The sequence below is a fragment of the Mesocricetus auratus genome, unplaced genomic scaffold (assembly GCF_017639785.1).
Source record: "Mesocricetus auratus isolate SY011 unplaced genomic scaffold, BCM_Maur_2.0 Super-Scaffold_6730, whole genome shotgun sequence".
Classification (NCBI taxonomy): domain Eukaryota; kingdom Metazoa; phylum Chordata; class Mammalia; order Rodentia; family Cricetidae; genus Mesocricetus; species Mesocricetus auratus.
In genome coordinates this window covers 24848414-24867277 of record NW_024429184.1, presented here as the reverse complement: position 1 = coordinate 24867277, position 18864 = coordinate 24848414, and the positions used below count along the sequence as shown (strand labels likewise).

Here is an 18864-nt window from a genome sequence, read left to right as displayed (position 1 = left end):
GTAGCTGACATGTACACAGTGGGAATTTAATAGATGTTAGTGTAGGGTGCTGTATCTTTCCTCTTCAAGCCACAGAACTACTCTGTGGAATTTTATTATTTGAATGTTTCATATGTGTATATAATTTAATTTTGCCATTTTAACTCATTCTCCTTGTTTATCCCTCCTTCATCTTGCTGAAACCTTTCTTCCCAACAAGTCCCTTCCTTTGTGTATGATCTGTTGAGTATAATTACAGATGCTTGCATGAACATGTCTGGGATGTTACTTTCTGGAGACTGGGCAACTTAACCAGTGGCTGTACCCACTGAAGAAAATGATACAACCTCTTCTCAAGCAACCATTAGCTGCCAGTAGACTCTCAAGGAATGGATGGGGCTTCATAGACCCTACCTCATCCATGATGACTTGTTGTGCAGTTTTCGAGCAACTTACTACAGTTGCAATGAGTTCATGAATGGAATTGACTATACCATTTCCAGAGGCATGATTTTGTTTTGTATCTCCTTATTTTCTGACTCTTACAACATTTTTGTTCCATGACATCCCTTGCTTCTTTGACACTATGATGTAGATGTTCCGTCTAGGGCCAGATACTTGACTTATTCTTGGCACTTTGACCAGTTGTAAGTCTCTGCATTAACCACTGCCCATTGCAATAAGAAATGTCTCTGATGAGGGCAGAATGAATGCAGAAGTGATCTGTGGATGTAATTATGAGTACTTAAAAGATAGTTTGACAACATGACTGTTTAATAAGCAGTAGTAGTAGGGATCCTGCAGAACATACTATACTTTTGATCATGACCAAGCTTACAGTTTAAGCCAGACTACTCAGTCTAATGTTCTTTTTAACTGTGGCATAGCTGTGTCTGCTGCTCATCTTTGTGATCTGTACATTTCATCTACACTGGCCTTTGGAAAGTTGATTCAAAAGTCATTTTCATGTCCTTCTTATGTCATTTAGCTTATCTACTATCCTTCTATGAAATATCTTGTAACTTTATCTTTCAGGATTCGCTTAGGAGTGTGTGCCTCACCATCAAAACTTCCTTTTGTTTATGAAATAAAATAGTTTTTCCTTTTCTTAGACTTTTGCTATATGTCTTATTTGGACTGGGATAGTACAGGTATGTACTGACTATTACAGTGTGTTGTTCACTTCAAGCTGTCTTGGCTTGAATAAAAAGTTACCTGCCATTCTAATGATAGCCATTTCTTCTCTTCAGTGTCTCTCATTAATTATATCTAGCTAGTCCACCTTTCTGGGATCCTAAGGATTTGGAAGGGAGTGGCTGCATGCTCTTTATGACTTAGAGTTATGTCTAATTCATGGTTCAGGTGTAGAAAATGTGGATGAATAGGCAGAAGGGTTGATGCCTTGGGACCTTGACAGGAAAACACAGAAAATAGGAAGGTCATCCTGTTGGGGGATAGGGGTATCTTGAAAATTCACACTCTGATTTTTGCACTGCAACAGTCAGTCCAAAAGACAATAGCTCAATTTCTAAGAAGCATTTTTTCTTAAAGATGGTGTGTGTGTGTGTGTGTGCGTGTGCGTGTGCGCGTGTGCGTGTGCGTGCGTGCGTACATGTGTGCATGAGTCAAGTACCCTCAGAATCCAGAAGAGGCTGTCTGATTCCCTGGATCTAGAGTTGGACTTTGGCTTACATGGGTGTTGCTAGAATAGTACAGTAGAGCCATCTCTCTAGTGCTTTTAAGGAGTCCTTGAGGGGCATGAAACTGATATGCTGGGTGGGGTTTCTTCAGGCTTCCTGCACTTGGGACTCAGTGAGCTTCTTTTATTTGTAAATTTTTAATTCTCATTTCAAGTGTAGACATGTTCATTGTTGTTCCTGCCCTCCTCCTTTGGAGAGTCACTAATGCTTTCCTTAAAAGATGTTTTATTTCAGAGAGTTTCTCTTCATGTATTTTTCTGCCCTCATCCATCAAACTCAGGAGAGAGCTGCCTGCCTCTGCCTCCCAGGTGCTGGGATTAAAGGCATGTATCCCGTATCCATCTCTTTCTATATTTTCAATTAGTGAGGTTTTTTTTTTCCCACCAAGTTGCTATTAATTCTAACCATATTTTTGTGCGGTTTTCCTGTTGAAGCTCTCTGATTCTTTGTCTTCTTTGTTTCTAATTATCTTTCTGATCTTAATTAGCCAAAGCAGCTATGTATGACTGAAGTTGACTTGATGTTCTGATCTACTAACTTAATGCCTCTGCCAGCTTTGAGTTTGTTTGATTTCGTTTGTGTTGCATGCTAGGTAATGTGATTGAATGTCAGATATTTTAAGTTTTACCTTGTTGGAAAGGAATAGCCATCTTTTCTTATTCCTATTAATTTTACTATTTTTTCTTTTTCTTTGTGAATTTGTAGCATTACAAGCATATACTATCATACCTAATAGTGTAGTCCTTCAAGTTTTGAAAAGTATATTCTGTAACCCAGTCCATATATTTGAAATTGTAACTGTTTGTTTATCAGAGCTTGATTTTAAGATTCCTTTGGTGGACCAGAGGGTGTTTTCTCAATTTTTTTTAGTTCCTTGATAATCTCATACAAGGTGTTTTGATCATAATTATCCTCTTCCCCCAATTATTCCCAGATCTGTTTCCCTTCTCTATCCAACTTTGTCTTTTTTAAACCATTAAGTTATTTTTATTATTCTTGAATGTGTGGTCTTCCACTAGAGTGTTGTCACTTACCAGGGGCTATACTCTTAGAGAAAACTGTTTCTTTCTCTCCTAGCATCTGATATCCAATAGCTCCATAGTTAAGAGTGGGGTTTTTTTGCTGACTCCCTTTCCATGCTGGAATTTGGTCTGGTTTGTGTTTGTACAGGTCTTCTGTGTGTTGTTGCAACCACTCTGAATCTGGAGGTGTAGCTGTGTTTAGAAGATAGGCTTCGTTGTAATTAGCTCATCACCTCTGACTTTCAGCCCCACCCTACTCCACTGTACAGTGATCTTTATTTAGGACCAGAGTAGTTTTTAATGTAGGTGCGATTCACATTATTGAAACCATATTCTTCTCGGTTCCCAGTGCACATTTTGCCTGGCCTGTCTGTAGTGTTGCACATGAGGTCCATAGCTGAATAAGACTGTTAGTAATAATTTTCCCCTCAGCCACTTGAATAGTACCTTCTAGAGCTCTGCAGGTTAGCCAGCAGGCAGGAAGCTTCCAGTCCAGTTTAGCTTGATTTGTTTTCCTGTCCTATTATCAGAGTGTTGTGTATTGTAGGCAGCCATTAAACAAATAGACAAAAAACACTTGCTCATTTGTTTATTACACTGCTTGTTGATAATACAGTTTCCTTTTGGCTTTTTAAACTACTGTTTAAGGAAAGCTTTTGTTTCTTCTCATTTTATCAGATAATTTGTAAGGGGAATTCTTTGTCTGCTATCTAACTTAAAAATTCACTTTTTTAGTCACAGTTTTTGAAAAGAACCATTAACTGAAATCTTGGTACCACCTTGTTATTACATCAGGTATTCGGATGCATATGTTTAAGTAACCACATTTCAGTTAACAGGTTAAAATAACAAATATGAGACTGGGGCTGTAGCTCAGTTGGTAGAATACTTGTGTATCATGAACAAGACCCTGCCTGATTCCATCCAACTCACTGTGTAACTAGGGCATGGTGGCACACAGCTGTAATCATAGTACTGACTTTGAACCTCATTCTGCTGCCTCTGCTCCGAAATGCTAGGATTACATGTGGTCCATTATGCCTCATACAGTATTTCTTTAGATTTTTTTTAATGAGTGTGGTGGATTTAAAGTGCTCTTAGGTTGAAAATTTAAAAGTTCAGTCTATAAGACTAAAGTAATTAGCATATAACAAAATTTTAAACAGTAGTGATTAAACATATTTATCAAAATGTTGAATTTCAAACTTTGTTATTTACTCTTATTATTCTTGCTAGTAATCCAAACATAAAGCAGAATTGTTGTAGCCATTCAACTACAAAAAAACATATAACTTGTTGTGATGGTGCAAGTCTATAATTTAGCACTTTGAAGGCTGAGGCAGGAGGATTTATGAGAGTTCCAAACTAGCCTTGGCTACCTTTTGAGCTGTAGACTGTCTAGGGCTACGTAACAAGAACCTGCCTCCAAACAAATCTACACATTCTCAACCCAAAACACAAGGAGGTAACATCAGAGATTATTTCAACATATAGTATAAATACATAGTTAAGATTTTTGACATGTTGAAAACTTAGACTGAATTGATGTGAGTACAAGTGTGCTCCTCTTGAAATCTCATCAAGGCATATATTGAAGATTTATAGTCTTTTTCTGTGTGTATATATTCTAATTCAATTAAAGAAATTGCTATTAAAGTAAAAATTAATCTGTTTCTTTCAAGGAAATGATTATTGACAAAGTAAATGGACAGGCTGTTCCAAGATATTTGATATATGACATAATTAAATTCAATGTAAGTACCTCTTATAATTTATTAAATCTTTAGAATTGTCACTGAGATAATATGTATGTTTATATATATTAATACTTTTTTGTGGTTCTAGGGGGATTCATATATGCTGGGTAAGTGATCTACCATTGAGATACATGTCCAGTAGTAAAATTAGAAATGTTTTTGATAAACGAAAAGTATTTAAAGTCAGATAAGGTGACATAGTCTGGGGCGGGGGGAAGGAGGATCAGGAGTTTGATGACATCCTCATGATATCCTGTCTTGAAAAATTGAAAATAATAGTCATTTAAATTAAACCATGCTGAGAATATTTTATAATTTTGGAAATAAGGAATGTAAGATTTGAAGATGTATGGAAGTATTTAAAAAGCTAACTTTATGGGGAATATATTATACTTTAATAAACTGCAATGTTAAAATTTAGGATTACATTAATACCAGTTACTAATGGACATTTTTTCCTGCATGTTTTCAATGCATTTAATTGAAAGTTTTGGCTGAATTTCTATATTTAAAACTAAAATTCAAACTTAAGTACTAAGTAAGAAAACATCAGCTTTTTATTTTGTTCTTTCTTTTAAAGATTTATTCATTTTTATTTTCTGTGCATAAGTGTTTTGCCTGAGTGAATGAGCTCCACTTGTTTCCAGTGCTCATGGAGGCCAGAAGAGGGCATCAGATTCTCTGTAAATGGGCGCTGAGAACTAATCCTGGGTCCTCTCTCTACAAGAGCAACAAGTGCTTTTTACTGCTGCGCCATTTCAAGTTTCCAGCCATTTGTTGTTGCTGTTTTTTTATTATTTATAGTTTTTGAAACTAGTACTTTGCAAAATGGGTGACTCTTACTGCCTATCAGCAACTGATGTTTCTTATTTTTTTTTAGTTTTTTGGTTTTCACGAGACAGGGTTTCTCTGTATTGTTTTGGAGGCTATCGGTTCAGCCCGGCCTTGAACTCACAGACATCTGCCTGCCTCTGCCTCCCGAGTGCTGGGATTAAAGGTGTGCGCGACCACCACCCGGCAGTACTGTCTTCTTTTAACTCTGATTTTGAGATGCACTTTAATATGTGATATTGCTGTGAAGAGACACTATGGTAAGGCAACTCTTAAAAAGGAAAGCATTTAATTGGGGGCTTGTTTACAGCTTCAGAGGGTTAGTCTATTGTCATCATGGTCTGGGGAGCAGATAGAGGGAGAGAGAGCGAAAAATAGTGGGTAGGGAGTGAGAAGTAGGGAGATACACACACACAGAGGGGGAGAGACAGACAGATTCTGGGCTCATCCCCAGTGGCATGTTTCTAACAAGCCCACGTCTTGTAATCCTTTTCCAACAGTTGCACTCCCTGATGACTAAGATTCAAATATATGAGCCTATGGAAGGGATTATTCAAACCACCACAGTTAGTTTTTCTTGGCCTACAAACTTTCTTTGAGCGAATAGCTTCAAATACTTGGAAAAAAAGAGAAAAATTAAATCATGCAGACATGTACAGAACAATATGAATGTTAACATTTATTCATTTATTTTATGTGTATGTGAGTGCATGCTCTACTTTATGTGTAGAGGCTCAAGGACAACTTGTCAGGAGTTGGCTCTCTGCTTCCACTACTGGGACCAGAGGGTAAATTCAGGTTATCAGGCTTGTTATCAGGTACTTTTACTGCCTAACCATTTCCCTGGTTCCAGATTTGTTAAATCGTAATATTTTTTCTGTATTTTTTTGTGTTTGTTCATGTTTTTGTGCTCCTTTGCTTGCCTGTGCATGCCAGTGTGGAGGCCAGAGGATGTTGTCAGGTGTCTTTTGTTTTTCCCCACCTTAGTTTTTGAGACAGAGTCTCTTACTAGGGTGCCTTGTTTTGGCTAGGCAGGCTGCCAGAGAGCCCTGGGATTTTCTTCCTCCAGTGTCAGGGTCACAGGCTGTGCAGTGCCTTACCTTGCTTTTTCATTTGGGTGCTGGGGACCATAATTTGACAGTATGCATTTTATCTATTGAGTCATCTCCCCAGACCTATACTTTTTCTTATAAGTTATAAATCCAAGAGCAAACTCGTATGCACTGCTTATCCTATTCTTAGTGCTCTTTCCAGGATACCCCTCTCAGCTATGAATTTAATGTTTATTGCTCCCAAGATGTTTTTTTAAAAACATTTATCCACCTTTATGTGTATTCTGGATGCATATAGCATACTTTTGCAAGGTTTCTAGTGTTATATACTCTGATTTTTTTTATTTTTATTTTTCCATTGTGTTCTTGAGACTTATTGGTTAGTGTGTGTACAGTTAACCCATTCCCTTGAATTTTTGCTAGGCATTGTGCTTTATAATAGAATTGATCCTTTGTTTTGATTTGCAGCAGGATTTCTGCTGTTTGCCCTCAAGTTTTCCCTTGTATGCATGCGTATGTTTCTTTAGGACAATTCTCACATTTGGATGTACTTAGAGGGGCATGTGCGTGTTTAATGTATGTGTGCTTGTCTGTGAAAGAACTGAAATCATCTTAGTTCTTTCACTTAGGTTTTCTGTTTGGTTGTTCATCTTCTTCTAAATGTGTTGGATTATGTCTTTTGAATATGAATCTTTGGTGTGTGTGTGGCAATGGATGGAAACAAGTGATGTTTTGATGTCTTGGATTAGAAAGCCTTCTCAAAAAGTACATTGGGTCTTGTTTAAGAAATCCATCCACATTTAAGTCTATAAATGGGTTAGTTATACTTCCCTCCTAAAGTTTATAATTGCTCATTTAGTAATATTAATTGTATACCTATTACTGTACCTCATGATTTAAGGTCACCTATTTTATACAGATCTCTTGTTAGAATGTATTTATAATGGAAAGCATTATATGCTTTATTATTTAACCACTGTAGAACTTTCACTGCATTATTAGTCTTTATTTATATTGCTAACCCCCAGATACCTGAGTCTGGGTGATTTTTAATCCTAGTGAATTAATTTGGCTCAAATTATTGTGGTTAAAAAGCCAAAGTCTTAATTAAAATCTTTTATGTTCTTTTGTTTATTATTTCCCTCAGAACAAATTTAATTGATCATCTTGTATATGCTAGGTTCTGTAGTTACTGAATATAAAGAGATAAATAAAACTAATTTCTGACTTGTTCCCTTCATGCCATTTCCATACAATTCATTGGAATTTGAGTGCAACAGAGGAAAATTATTTTACTGCATCTATTCTATTTGGTTTGCTTTGTATTATACAGTTGTACCTTCATGCAAGTTGTTAATGTTAATGGCATATATCATTTATATGTGTCAGGATATGTGTTTAGATTGGATTTAATATCAAAATTAACTTGTAGACTGTTTATAGATATGAATAAAAAAGTAAAGAAGTATGCCAGAGCTACACAGTGAGACCCTGTCTTAAAAAAAAACAACAACAAAAAGTAAAGAAACAGAAACAGCATGCAGTGCTCTGAGTAGACAAGAAAGTATGTAAGAGGTAGAGTGGAGCTGGAGGGATGGAGCACTTCATCCTTTCCTGGCTGTTGCGTCTTGAAGAGTGGAGTCAGGAACATTAGATGCTTGGGGCCATACTTGGGGAGGAGTGTCATAATTGGTGACAAGAGTGGCTGATGACTTGACTGAGGCGTTTGAACTTAGATCTTAGTGTAATAAGGAATCACTTAAGAGCTTCAGGTATGGTTATGGTGGGAGGGTAGTGTTTTTACTCCTCTGAAAGAACTCCATTGCCAGTGTGGGCAGTGTTTAGAAGTAAAGGAGCTCAATGCAGTGCTTTGAGTGCGTCTTGCCATCTGCTCTCAGTGCTTCTACATCTGGCTGCCCAGTGCTTCCTGTGCTGCAGGCCTTGTGGATGTGAAGGTGATCTGCCTTCTGCCTATTCTTGTTTTGGTCATGTAATGCATATTTTAGTAGAGAATTTAGACTACTTAAGATCATTCATTAAAAAAAAAAAAGACTTGTTTGTGCCTTGTTTCTTTTACAGGTATCTGAGTATTATTAATAGGGCTAATAAGCAAGCCTATCATTTTAGGCTTTTCACTGTGGTAGGGATTGTATAGGCAGGGCCCTACATAATAGACCGTATCCTTGTTTATTAACTTTTCCTCAGTAGATATCTTTTATGAGTAGTTGTGCCCTTTTGTAGAGAACATCTTAGAAATTGTACCTAGCTCCTGCTCAGTTTGTTTTCACTCCATGTTCTTAGTTGAGTATAAAAGTTGTCATCCTTCCAGAGCTGAAAGACATCCTGAAGCATGTGCTGCCGCTCTTTGCAACATTAGGTTGGGCATTAGAGATTGGATCAGAGGAACAAGAAAGTAGTGATGGTGTCACAGTTTTTCAGGAGTTGTTAATTACCATCAACCAGGGTTTATGTACACGAGACTGGATAGGACATGAGCATAGATTAGTTTTCAGATTGAGGATATATCTGTATAGTAAGTGTCTTTTTACTGATGCTATGAGATCTGATCACAGTAGGTGATTATGATATTTATTTTGAGTGTTTATACTTTACTAAATTTGGGTTTTAGTTTTACTAGTGTAGTTAATATAATAGTTAAATTAATATGTTAATTCACATTTGAAATTTGAGTCATCTTATAATAGATGTATGCCATTTTCTCTTATTGCTGTATGTAATTACAATAAAAAAACTATTGCTATTGGGATGGGAATGTGCTGTTCACTGGACATCTTCAAAGATTGCTATTTGTATAATGTATAGTACTGTATATAGTATTGCAACCTTGGCAGTTATGCTGATAATGTAATCGTTAGTGTTCAAGTAAAAAAAAATGTTCTTTCATTCAGGCACAACCAGTTGGAGATTGTGATTTTAATATTCGCCTGCAGTGTATTGAACGTGAAATCATAAGTCCACGGCATGAAAAAATGAAGACTGGGCTCATTGACAAAACACAGGAACCATTTAGTGTCAGACCCAAACAATTTTTTGACATCAGTATTTCAAGGAAGGTAAAGTATATATACACATACATATATTGTTTTTAGTTGGTAATTCAAGTTTTGTTGCTCAGCTTGTGAGAGGTGAAGCTCAGGTCTTGTCTTCAGCAGTGTTCTCAGTGTGGACATAACACCGTGGTACTTCCCTGTTTCTTAGACTAGTTTGTGATTAATGATCATTGGCCCATATTTCAGTAAAGAAAAAAACGTTGTGGCTTACTCTGAGTCATTTAGAATGAACCCAGGAAGAAGAGCAGAGAAAAAAAGAAAGACAAGGAAAAAGAAAGGAGGGGAAGAGGAAGAAGAGGAGGAAGGGAGGACTTAGCTTAGCTCTATTAGCAGCTTCTTCATGTTTAATCTAATACAGCCAAGACAGTGAAGGTGTGACGAGCTGTTCAATGTTTAGATTCATATACATAGTTACAACTAACTTTCACAACTGTAACCAGTAGGGAGTTCTCTAATTCTAGTTACATTTCCAGTTTGAAAGCTAATTTAAAAAAGGAATTATTTAAATAGATTAAATCTGGGTGACAAAATTTTAACAGCATATAGCAAAAGCAAGGTCTTGACCCTTGGCTCATCATGCAGACCTGACAAAGGGAAGCTCTTGGACCCCAGACTGATGGCTGAGAGGCCAACCTGGGACTGATCCAGACCCCCTGAATGTGGTGTCAGTGAGGAGGCCTTGGCAATCTCTGGGGCCTTGGGTAGTAGATCAGTGTTTACCATGGGGTATGAATGAACTTTGGGAGCACATTCCATATGGAGGGAACCTCTTTCGGCCTGGACACATGGGGGAGGGCCTAGGCCCTTCCCCAGATGAAGTGACAGACTCTGGAGATCCCCCAGTGAATGATGTGAGGATTAGAGAGGGCTGGTAGAGGGGCAAGGGAGGAGGGCTGGGGAGAGGGAGCTGGGATCAACATGTGAAGCAAGCATGTTTCTAATTTAAATACAAAACTATATTGAGAAAAAAGCATATAGCAAAGTTTAATTGAAATATCGCTACTCGTTTTTGAATTGAGTCAGAAAAGTAACAGTTCCTTTTAGTTTTTAATGTATTTAGAATTCTGCTGGAAACAGTGTGGAAGTAGAGATGATTCTTTTTCGTGTGTATATCAGCCCTTGCTCTCCTGAAACTCTATTTGTAGACGAGGCTGGTCTTGAACTCACAAGGATCTGCTTGCCTCTGCCTCCTGAGTGCTGGGATACTAAAAATGTACACCACCACCGCCCAGCAAGAGATAATAGTATGTGTGTATGATGCATATGTATGTGCATGTGTGTTACATGTGTGATGCATATGTGTGATACTGGTCTAGGTATGGTAATTGTGTGTGATGTGTGATATGCTTGTGTGTGAGAAGTGTGTATGTGTGAGTGTGTGTGTTTGTGTGGGGATGTTATGCACTTGCTTGCCATGATGTACCTATAGTGGTCACAGTTCAACTTCATGGGGCATGTTCTGCTTTTATAAAAGTTCTGGGATCCCAGCCCATTTATTGTCTATATTTAGTAGGGCTACTGCTTTTTTTGAGTTAAACTTGTATCCTGCCACTTTGCTGAAGGTGTTTATCAGTTGTAGGAGTCTCCTGGTAGTATTTTTTGAGTCACTTATGTAAACTATTATATCATCTGCAAATAGTGAAAGTTTTACTTCTTCCTTTCCTATTTTTATCCCCTTGATCTCCTTTTGTTGTCTTACTGTTCTAGCAAGAAGTTCAAGTACAATATTGAAGAGGTATGGAGAGAGTGGACAACCTTGTCTTATTTCTGATTTTAGAGGAATCGCCTTGAGTTTCTCTCCATTTAGTTTGATGTTGGCTGTTGGTTTGTTATATATAGCTTTTATCTTGTTTAGGTGTTTTCTTGTTATCCCTGATCTCTCCAATACCTTTATCATGAAGGGGTGTTGGATTTTGTCAAAGGCTTTTCAGCATCTAGTGAGATGATCATTGTGGTTTTTCTTTTTCAGTTAGTTTATATGTTGGAAATCATTGATGGATTTTCATATGTTGAACCATCCTGCATCCCTGGGATGAAGCCTATGTGATCCTGGTGGATGCTTTTTCTGATGTGGTCTTGGATTTGATTTGCCAGTATTTCATTGGGTATTTTTGCATCAATGTTCATGAGGGAAATTGGTCTGTAGTTCTTCTTAGTTGTGTCTTTGTGTGGTTTGGGTACCAAGGTAATTGTTTGGCAATGTCCCTTCTGCTTCTATTGTGTGCAACACTTTGAGCAGTATTTGTATTAGCTCTTCTTTGAATTTCTAGTAGAATTCTGCACTGAAACCATCTGGCCCTGGGCTTTTTTTTTTTTTTTTTTTTTTTTTTTTGGGAGACTTTTGATGACTGCTTCTGTTTCATAAGGGGGTATAGGTCTATTTAAATTGCTTGTAGGTCCTTGCTTTAATTTTGGTAAGTGATGTTTATCCAGAAAATTGTCCATTTCCTTTAAATTTTCCAGTTTTGTGGAGTATAGGTTTTCAAAGTGTGACCTGATGATTCTCTGGATTTCCTCAGCCTAAAACCCACACACACCTCCAGAGAAGCTAGGAAACAAGGAGGACCTTAAGAGAGGCATACATGGTCCCCCGGAGAAGAGGAAAAGGGCAAGAGCTCCTGAGCAAATTGGGGGGTGGGTAGGAAGAAGAGGAGTTGGGGGAGGAGAACATGAGGGATCAGAAAGACTGAGATAGGGGAAGACTATTAATATATAATGGCTCCCTCTACTAAGGGTTTAAGGCACCAGGGAAATGTCCAGAGATCCACAAGGATGATCCCAGCAAAGAATCTAAGCAATACTGGAAAGGCTACCTTAAATTCCCTTCCCTGATAATGAGATTGATGACTACCTCATATACCATCCTAGAGCCTTCATCCAGTAGCGGATGGAAGCAGAAGCAGACACCCACAGCTAAGCACTGATCTGAACAACTGGAATACAGTGTAGAGAGGGAGGAGAGATAAGCAGAGGGGTCAAGACCAGGCTGGAGAAACCTACAGAAACAGCTGACCTGACCAAGTGGAAGCACAGGGACCGAGTTGTAAAGCTGGGGAACCAGCATTGGACCGAAACAAGCCTTCTGAATGTGGGTGTCACTTAGGAGACTTGGGCAGTCTATGGGGCCTCTGACAGTGGAACTAGTATTTATCCCTAGTGTGCAAATAGACTTTGGGAGCTCATTCCCCAGCCTATATACATGGAGGAGGGTCTAGACAGATGTGACAGACTTTGATGATCCCCCCTGAAAGACCTCACCCTCCCTGGGGTGTGGATGAGGGGTGGAGCTGGGGGGGTTGGTGAGGGGCATGGGAGGATGCAAGGGAGCGGGAACTGGGATTGATATGTAAAATAAGATTGTTTCTAAATTAAATACATAAAAAGGAAATGCACTTAAAAATAAAAAGAGTTCTGGGATCCATCTTAGCTTGGTCCATTGAGCCACATCACCAGTCCTTACTTGGCTGTTGATCATCCAGGAAATTAAAGTTCATTATGTTTTACATTAGGGTACCATGATAACTCATGGATAGATTTGACTTAAAATATAGATGAGAGAAAAAAACCTTAGAGACATTTAGGAATGTAATGTCAGAAATAAGTGTTTGTCTTTCAGCTCCTCATTCACCCCAACACTTTCTGTTGAGATTGCCTGACTCTCATCCTTCGTGAACACATCCTCTTGCTGTTTGGTTTGACCTATCTTCTCCAGTTTGAAGTTTATCTCTCTCGCTTTCTGGGGAGTGTACTTTGCAAGTGACTCAGTTTAAACTTCTTCTAGACAGCTTGGCTGGCTTCTGCTTCTTCCAGGCAGATGGTCTGGTCTTAAGAGTCTTCTTTGCAGCTTACCTTAATTCTGTTTGGGGGAAGGAGGAGCTTACTGTGGCAGGGAGACTTCCTGAAGCTGTTTTGAGTTGCTTACCTTCCTAGTTAAGGAACTTCCTGAAGACTGGCATGTTTTTAATCTCAAAAACAAAAACAAAAGCTGTTACATAACGCTTCCTTTTACTCTTTCTAAAGTAGATATTTAGTGCCCCAATTTTTCTCTTGAGTGTGATTTGTCAAACATTCTACCATGGTTTTGTTCTTACTCGTTTCTAAATGCTTTAAAATGTTTGTTTTGATTTCTTTTATTCATAATTTCTTAGAAGTTCATTATTTAGGTTCTGAACATTGGACAGCTTTCCATAGTATGCTATAGGATTTAGCAAAGTTGCATATTTTGCTTTTGTCTTGTTTTAACCTTTTCTGATCATTAATTTATAACTATTTCGGCTAAGTCAAATCAGTCAATGTGTCTGCCTACCTACTGCTAATATTATGAAAATGAATTTCATTTTTCCTCTCACATGAATATGTCATGCCTACTTAGAAATTGTGAGATTTTTTTTAATGTCTAGAATGAATGTTAAGTAGATATTTGACACATGGTACTTCAGAGGTTTTTTTTTTTAATAAGTCAAAGATTTTTAACACATAGTAAAATTTACTTAGGTGAAATATCCTCCTCATCTGTGTCACTTAAACCTGTGAGAGAATTAAAGAGAAATATATGAATTTTCATAGTTCTAAAATTTGGCTACACTGCATAATAATGGCTCTGAGAATCTCAGTTTGCCAACTCTTCCACTTGCTGATGGAGGAGAAACAAAACAAAACAAACAAAAACCAGAGGGAAATTTTGAGAACAGTCTAGTAAAATTTGCCATCTTCATATTATTTATTATTAACTATTTAGTCCAGTAGCAGTGAGTATATTTTCGTTATTGGACAGCTATTACCAGCTGCCTCTCTCTAGAACTGTTTCCATCTTTCTGAATTAAAACTCATCTGGGTGTGCTAGAGTACTCCTGTAATCTCAGAAGTGTGATTCAGGAGCCATGGAAGCTTGAGGGGCTCCTGGCCCAAAACCCCAAGACCAACAGCAAAGGGAACTAACCCTGGAACTTAAACTCTTAAGCCACTCTGTATCCTCTTAATCCTCCTTAGATTTCCTGTCCCTGAGTATAACAAAAGACTTTTATTAGCATTAAAAGAAACAGGCATTTTTAAACTCTAATGTAAACTGCCTTCACATTAGAGAGTTATGGATGTTGGAAAATGAGATGCCAGCTAAGATGAAGTCACAAATTAGGGCCCAAAATCTCAGCGTTTAACCTGGATCTCAGTGTTTCTACCTTTCCCCTGTTTCTCAGTTCTTACACATTGCAGAGAATTTTATAAGTCTTAGCAAGAAGCTAAAATAATTTTTGAATCATCATTATATTTCTAAAGAATTTATTTTTATTTTATAGCTCCTGGAAGGAAATTTTGCCAAAGAAGTCAGCCATGAGATGGATGGACTTATTTTTCAGCCTATTGGAGTAAGTTCATGTGTTTGCATGTGTGCGTGGGCACAGGAATATTTTCATCATTAATTTTGTTTTTATAAGTTTTTATTTATCTTATTGTATATCCAATACTCTGTCTGCATGTCTGCCTGCACACCAGAAAAGGGCATCAGATCTCATCTTAGGTGGCTATGAGCCACCATGTAGTTGCTAGAAATTGAACTCAAGACCTCTGGAAGAGCAGTCAGTGCTCCCTCTAAGCTACTTCTCTACCTTGTCATCATTAATTTAAATGGAAATTAGTTTTTCACTGCTTTTTTATAATTCATATAAAATGAATATTAATTTATCTTTCTTTGTTAGAAATCTGCCAATAACATTAAACAAATATGTATTTCCTCCTGAGGCTTGTTATATATCATGTAAGTATTAGTGTCTCAAAACCTTCCATTTGCTGTAGTTGAGGAAAACTCAAAGGTTTATCGAAGAAGAAAATGAAGAAAAGTTACTGTTTTGAGTCCTTCTTCCATGTGGACCTTTCCTATGTTGCTGGTCAGATCACACATGGAGTAAGCTGTGGTGTACTCTATTTACTGCAAGCTTCCCCAGCCTCATCAGCACTGATGTGTTGGGTCTGATAGTTCTTTGGTGCTGTACTGTCTAGTCACAGTAGACAATGTTAGGCAATGCTCTTGTTCTCTACTCACTAATTCATAACTGCCAGTAAATTTCCATTTTGGCCGCCTCTTGATAACAAGTTCTTTATACAGCCATATTTTTCAAAATGTGTCATGGAATTGACATTTCAGGAAATGACTAGAGATACAAGTACTTGGGCTGGCATCGAGCAACTTGTGCTTTAACATGTATTGACATTTCTTTGAATTTTCAAGAACTGCTCATTCAACAGAAGTTACACTCCGTGTTGGAACACCCTCCCATTTGCTACATTTTGTTTTCATTCACTCTGTCTTTAGAAATTAGGGTTTGAACTACTGAGAAGTTGTTATAAAGGCATCAAATTAGGCAACTGGATGGAGCAAAAAAAAAAAAAAAAGGAACTAGCAATTTTGAAACCAGGTATATAATATTAGATTATATGTACCTTAAATATATAATAAAACTTTTAGTGAACATTTGGATATGCTGTATTTTCCAGACTCCCTTGTTAGAGGAGGAAAAATCTTAACCTTCTGAGGTTGAAGGAGGATGAAGTAGAGTAAGCTGTCTCAGAAATATTTTCAGAAATTTCAGAAATATTTGTCTTTTTTTAAGAGTTTCTTTTTTGTGGGAATAACTTTGACTTTGTTTTGCAGAAAATCAGTATAATAGTAAATCATCATCTTATTGGGCTTCTGTTCCTTTAAGTTCAGTTAGGCTGGTTTCTAAGCATTTATGAGTTCTGTTTGGGTAATAAACTGTGTCTTTGCCCCTTGATGTACTGCCATGTTGGATATTTGAAGCAGGATCTTATAGCTCAGGGTGGCCTCGTATTTGTCAATTAGTCCTACTAGTACAGGTGTATTTTTATTTCTTTTCTTCCAGTCTTCTAGACTGACGTTAGTTCTTTTCAAAGTGGTAACTTTAATACATTAATGTTTTTTTCTGTCTATGGTGAGATTATGCCATTCCCTCTTCTCCTTCCCTTTCCTTCCTTTCTCTTTTGTAAAGACAGGTTCTTGTACTAAAATCTGGCCTCAACTTACCATGCTGTTAAAACCAGCCTTGAAGTAACTCCTAAACTTCCTGCCTCCCCCTCTCAATTGATGGGATTGCATGCATGATGTCACCATGTCTGGTAGTATTGCTACCTTTATAATGTCAATGCATTTCACATTCTAGTTAGGTATTACTTATATTTACTAGGGATATGCAGTTGTCTTCCCCCTCCCCTGATCCACCAAAGCAGGGTGATTATAAAAGAACTCCCAGGTGTAGCAAGATCAAAAGGGGGTCACTAGGGATGAATGACAGGGCTTCAAATTTTCACTGATGACTGAAGTTCATTGTGGCTCAGCATCTTCCTTTTGTTACTTGTCCCTGACCTTTGTGATAGTTTTAGATTAAGTCTATATTGCTTTATGAAGTTATAATTCAGTAGCTTTTTTTTTTAGGTGTATTGTCTTTCAATTCTAGTCTTGTTTTTCTGACCTTATAAAATTATATTGTAGGAAAAAGCCTCACTTGGGGAAACGGATTGAAAAGAGACCCATATTGACTGATTGAAACACAATCATCAATGCATAATGACATTTTACTCAACAGTGGTCTAGGACTAGCAAATGACTCAGTGATTAAGAATGCTTGTTGCTTTTCCAGAGGATCAGAGTTTAGTTCCAAGCATTCACATCTGGTAGCTCTGGTACTTGGTTCTCTTTAATGAAGATGCTCCCTGCTGTTTAAAGCACTGCATAGGCATCTTTTTGGACTGTCTGTTGGTCTGTTAGGTCTGGAGGAGGATCCCTTGGGCCACCATGGTCACCTCAAGACAGTCATGGGTGAGTACTTGCCAGTTGTCTTCAGGCAAGCAGGTAGCAGGATTGATGATGATGGGTTTCTCAAACTGTACTTGAGGGTGGTTCAGGAGTAGTGCCTGGGTCACACAGGCATTTGACAGCCAGTGGTTTGGTGTTCATAATAAGAAGGTCTCAACCATGTGGAATGCTGTGAGTATAAGATCCTGACTCAGAATTAGCTTATTTGCTTCTTTCACTGTGACAGCTCTTAGACAGGTGAGCCATCACAGTCTGTCCATTCCAAAAGAAAGATAGGTTGACTCACCTCTGACATTGGGAGGCTGAAAAAAATGCATTATTCATGTCCAAGATTGTGTATATCAGTTTCTCTGAAGGAATTAGACTCATGAGGTTTTATGGGCTTGGGACTGGGTGGATGGTGTCAACCCTCTTATTTTCTTCCTCTGATCTTGGATGGGTCTATAATCAGAGATCCTAGGTTTCTTCACAGGTAGAAGAGAGATATTTCAGGCTGACTGGGAGGGCATCAGGATGCCGGTCTCTCTAAGCTAGGAAATACAGACTACTTTCCTTTTTTCCCCCTAGGGCCATTGGGTATTGTTTAATCTAGACGGGGTAGCTGGACTGGTTAGTTGAACAGTTTTAAGAAGTTGTTGTTTAGCTAGTCCCAGGGGTATGGTTGCCCATACCCCCGGGAATCTTTGTTGTAAATCTGAGAGATAGTCCAATTGTATCTTTTGATTGAGATACTCCTGATAGAGGACAAGACGGCAGTATTTTGATGGAAAAGTCTAACAGATTCTCATCATCAGAGAAATTTATGTAAAAGATTTCATCCCAGCAACCGGTAGGGGCAATTAGGCATGACCAAGAACAAGTGGGTTGAGTCCCTTTTACTAAGTAGATAGAATGGATAATGGTCCAGGGGTAATAGGCTGTTTTTCCTTGTTACCCCTTGGACTGCAATGTTTTGATCAGTCAGTTGGCAATTAGTCAAGTAGGGGCTTCTTAAGGACCAAATATGCCAACCTGGTGTCTACTAAAAAGTCAGTTACTTTGCCTCCAACTTTAAGTATTACTTTAGGCTTCCGGGGGCCTTAAAACATAGGAACCTGGGCTCTTTCACTTTGTTACTTTTCTAAGTATGGTACTTGTGTACCTACCTCCCCTCCCCCAGTTAGGGCATTCATTTTTTTCCCAGTGTCCTTTCTCCTTGCTGTAGGCACATTGGTCTTTCTCTAATGGTGGCCTATATGTCTCCTGGTCTGCTTTTCACCTGTTGAGCTGAGCAGGCTTATTTGGGTTTTCTCTTAGATCTGCCATTATGACCCTATTATCTCTTATACTTTTGGCTCTCAAGTGGTTTTCTGTTGTTAAACATCTTTGAGCTACCGCCAACAACCAGGTCCTAGTCATATCTTCAAATCCCTCTAACTTTTGTAATTTCTTTCCTAATACCTGTGGCCAACTGGATGGCAAAGGCAATGTTGAATTCCCAACCATTCTCCAGTGCTTTTGGGTCAGTTGAGTGTATGACTTCACTTAACCTTTGATAGGTTTGTGGTCTTCCATGCTGCTGCTTGGAGCTCAGCAAGGAAAGTTTAGCAGTAGGTGTATAGTGTCCCCTTACCTTGGTTAGTGTTAG

General features: G+C 38.1%; 1 protein-coding gene across 4 annotated transcripts in view; it reads left to right on the top strand.

Moving 5' to 3' along the window:
- Rngtt (RNA guanylyltransferase and 5'-phosphatase) overlaps positions 1–18864 on the top strand; it is a 186412-nt gene that overhangs the window by 45997 nt on the left and 121551 nt on the right. For all 4 annotated transcript variants that reach the window (XM_040740422.1, XM_005080835.4, XM_040740421.1 and 1 more), the window contains 3 exons: positions 4384–4455; positions 9251–9415; positions 14707–14775. In XM_040740422.1, coding sequence (XP_040596356.1) covers positions 4384–4455; positions 9251–9415; positions 14707–14775 — 306 coding nt within the window. The remainder of the gene's footprint in view (positions 1–4383; positions 4456–9250; positions 9416–14706; positions 14776–18864) is intronic.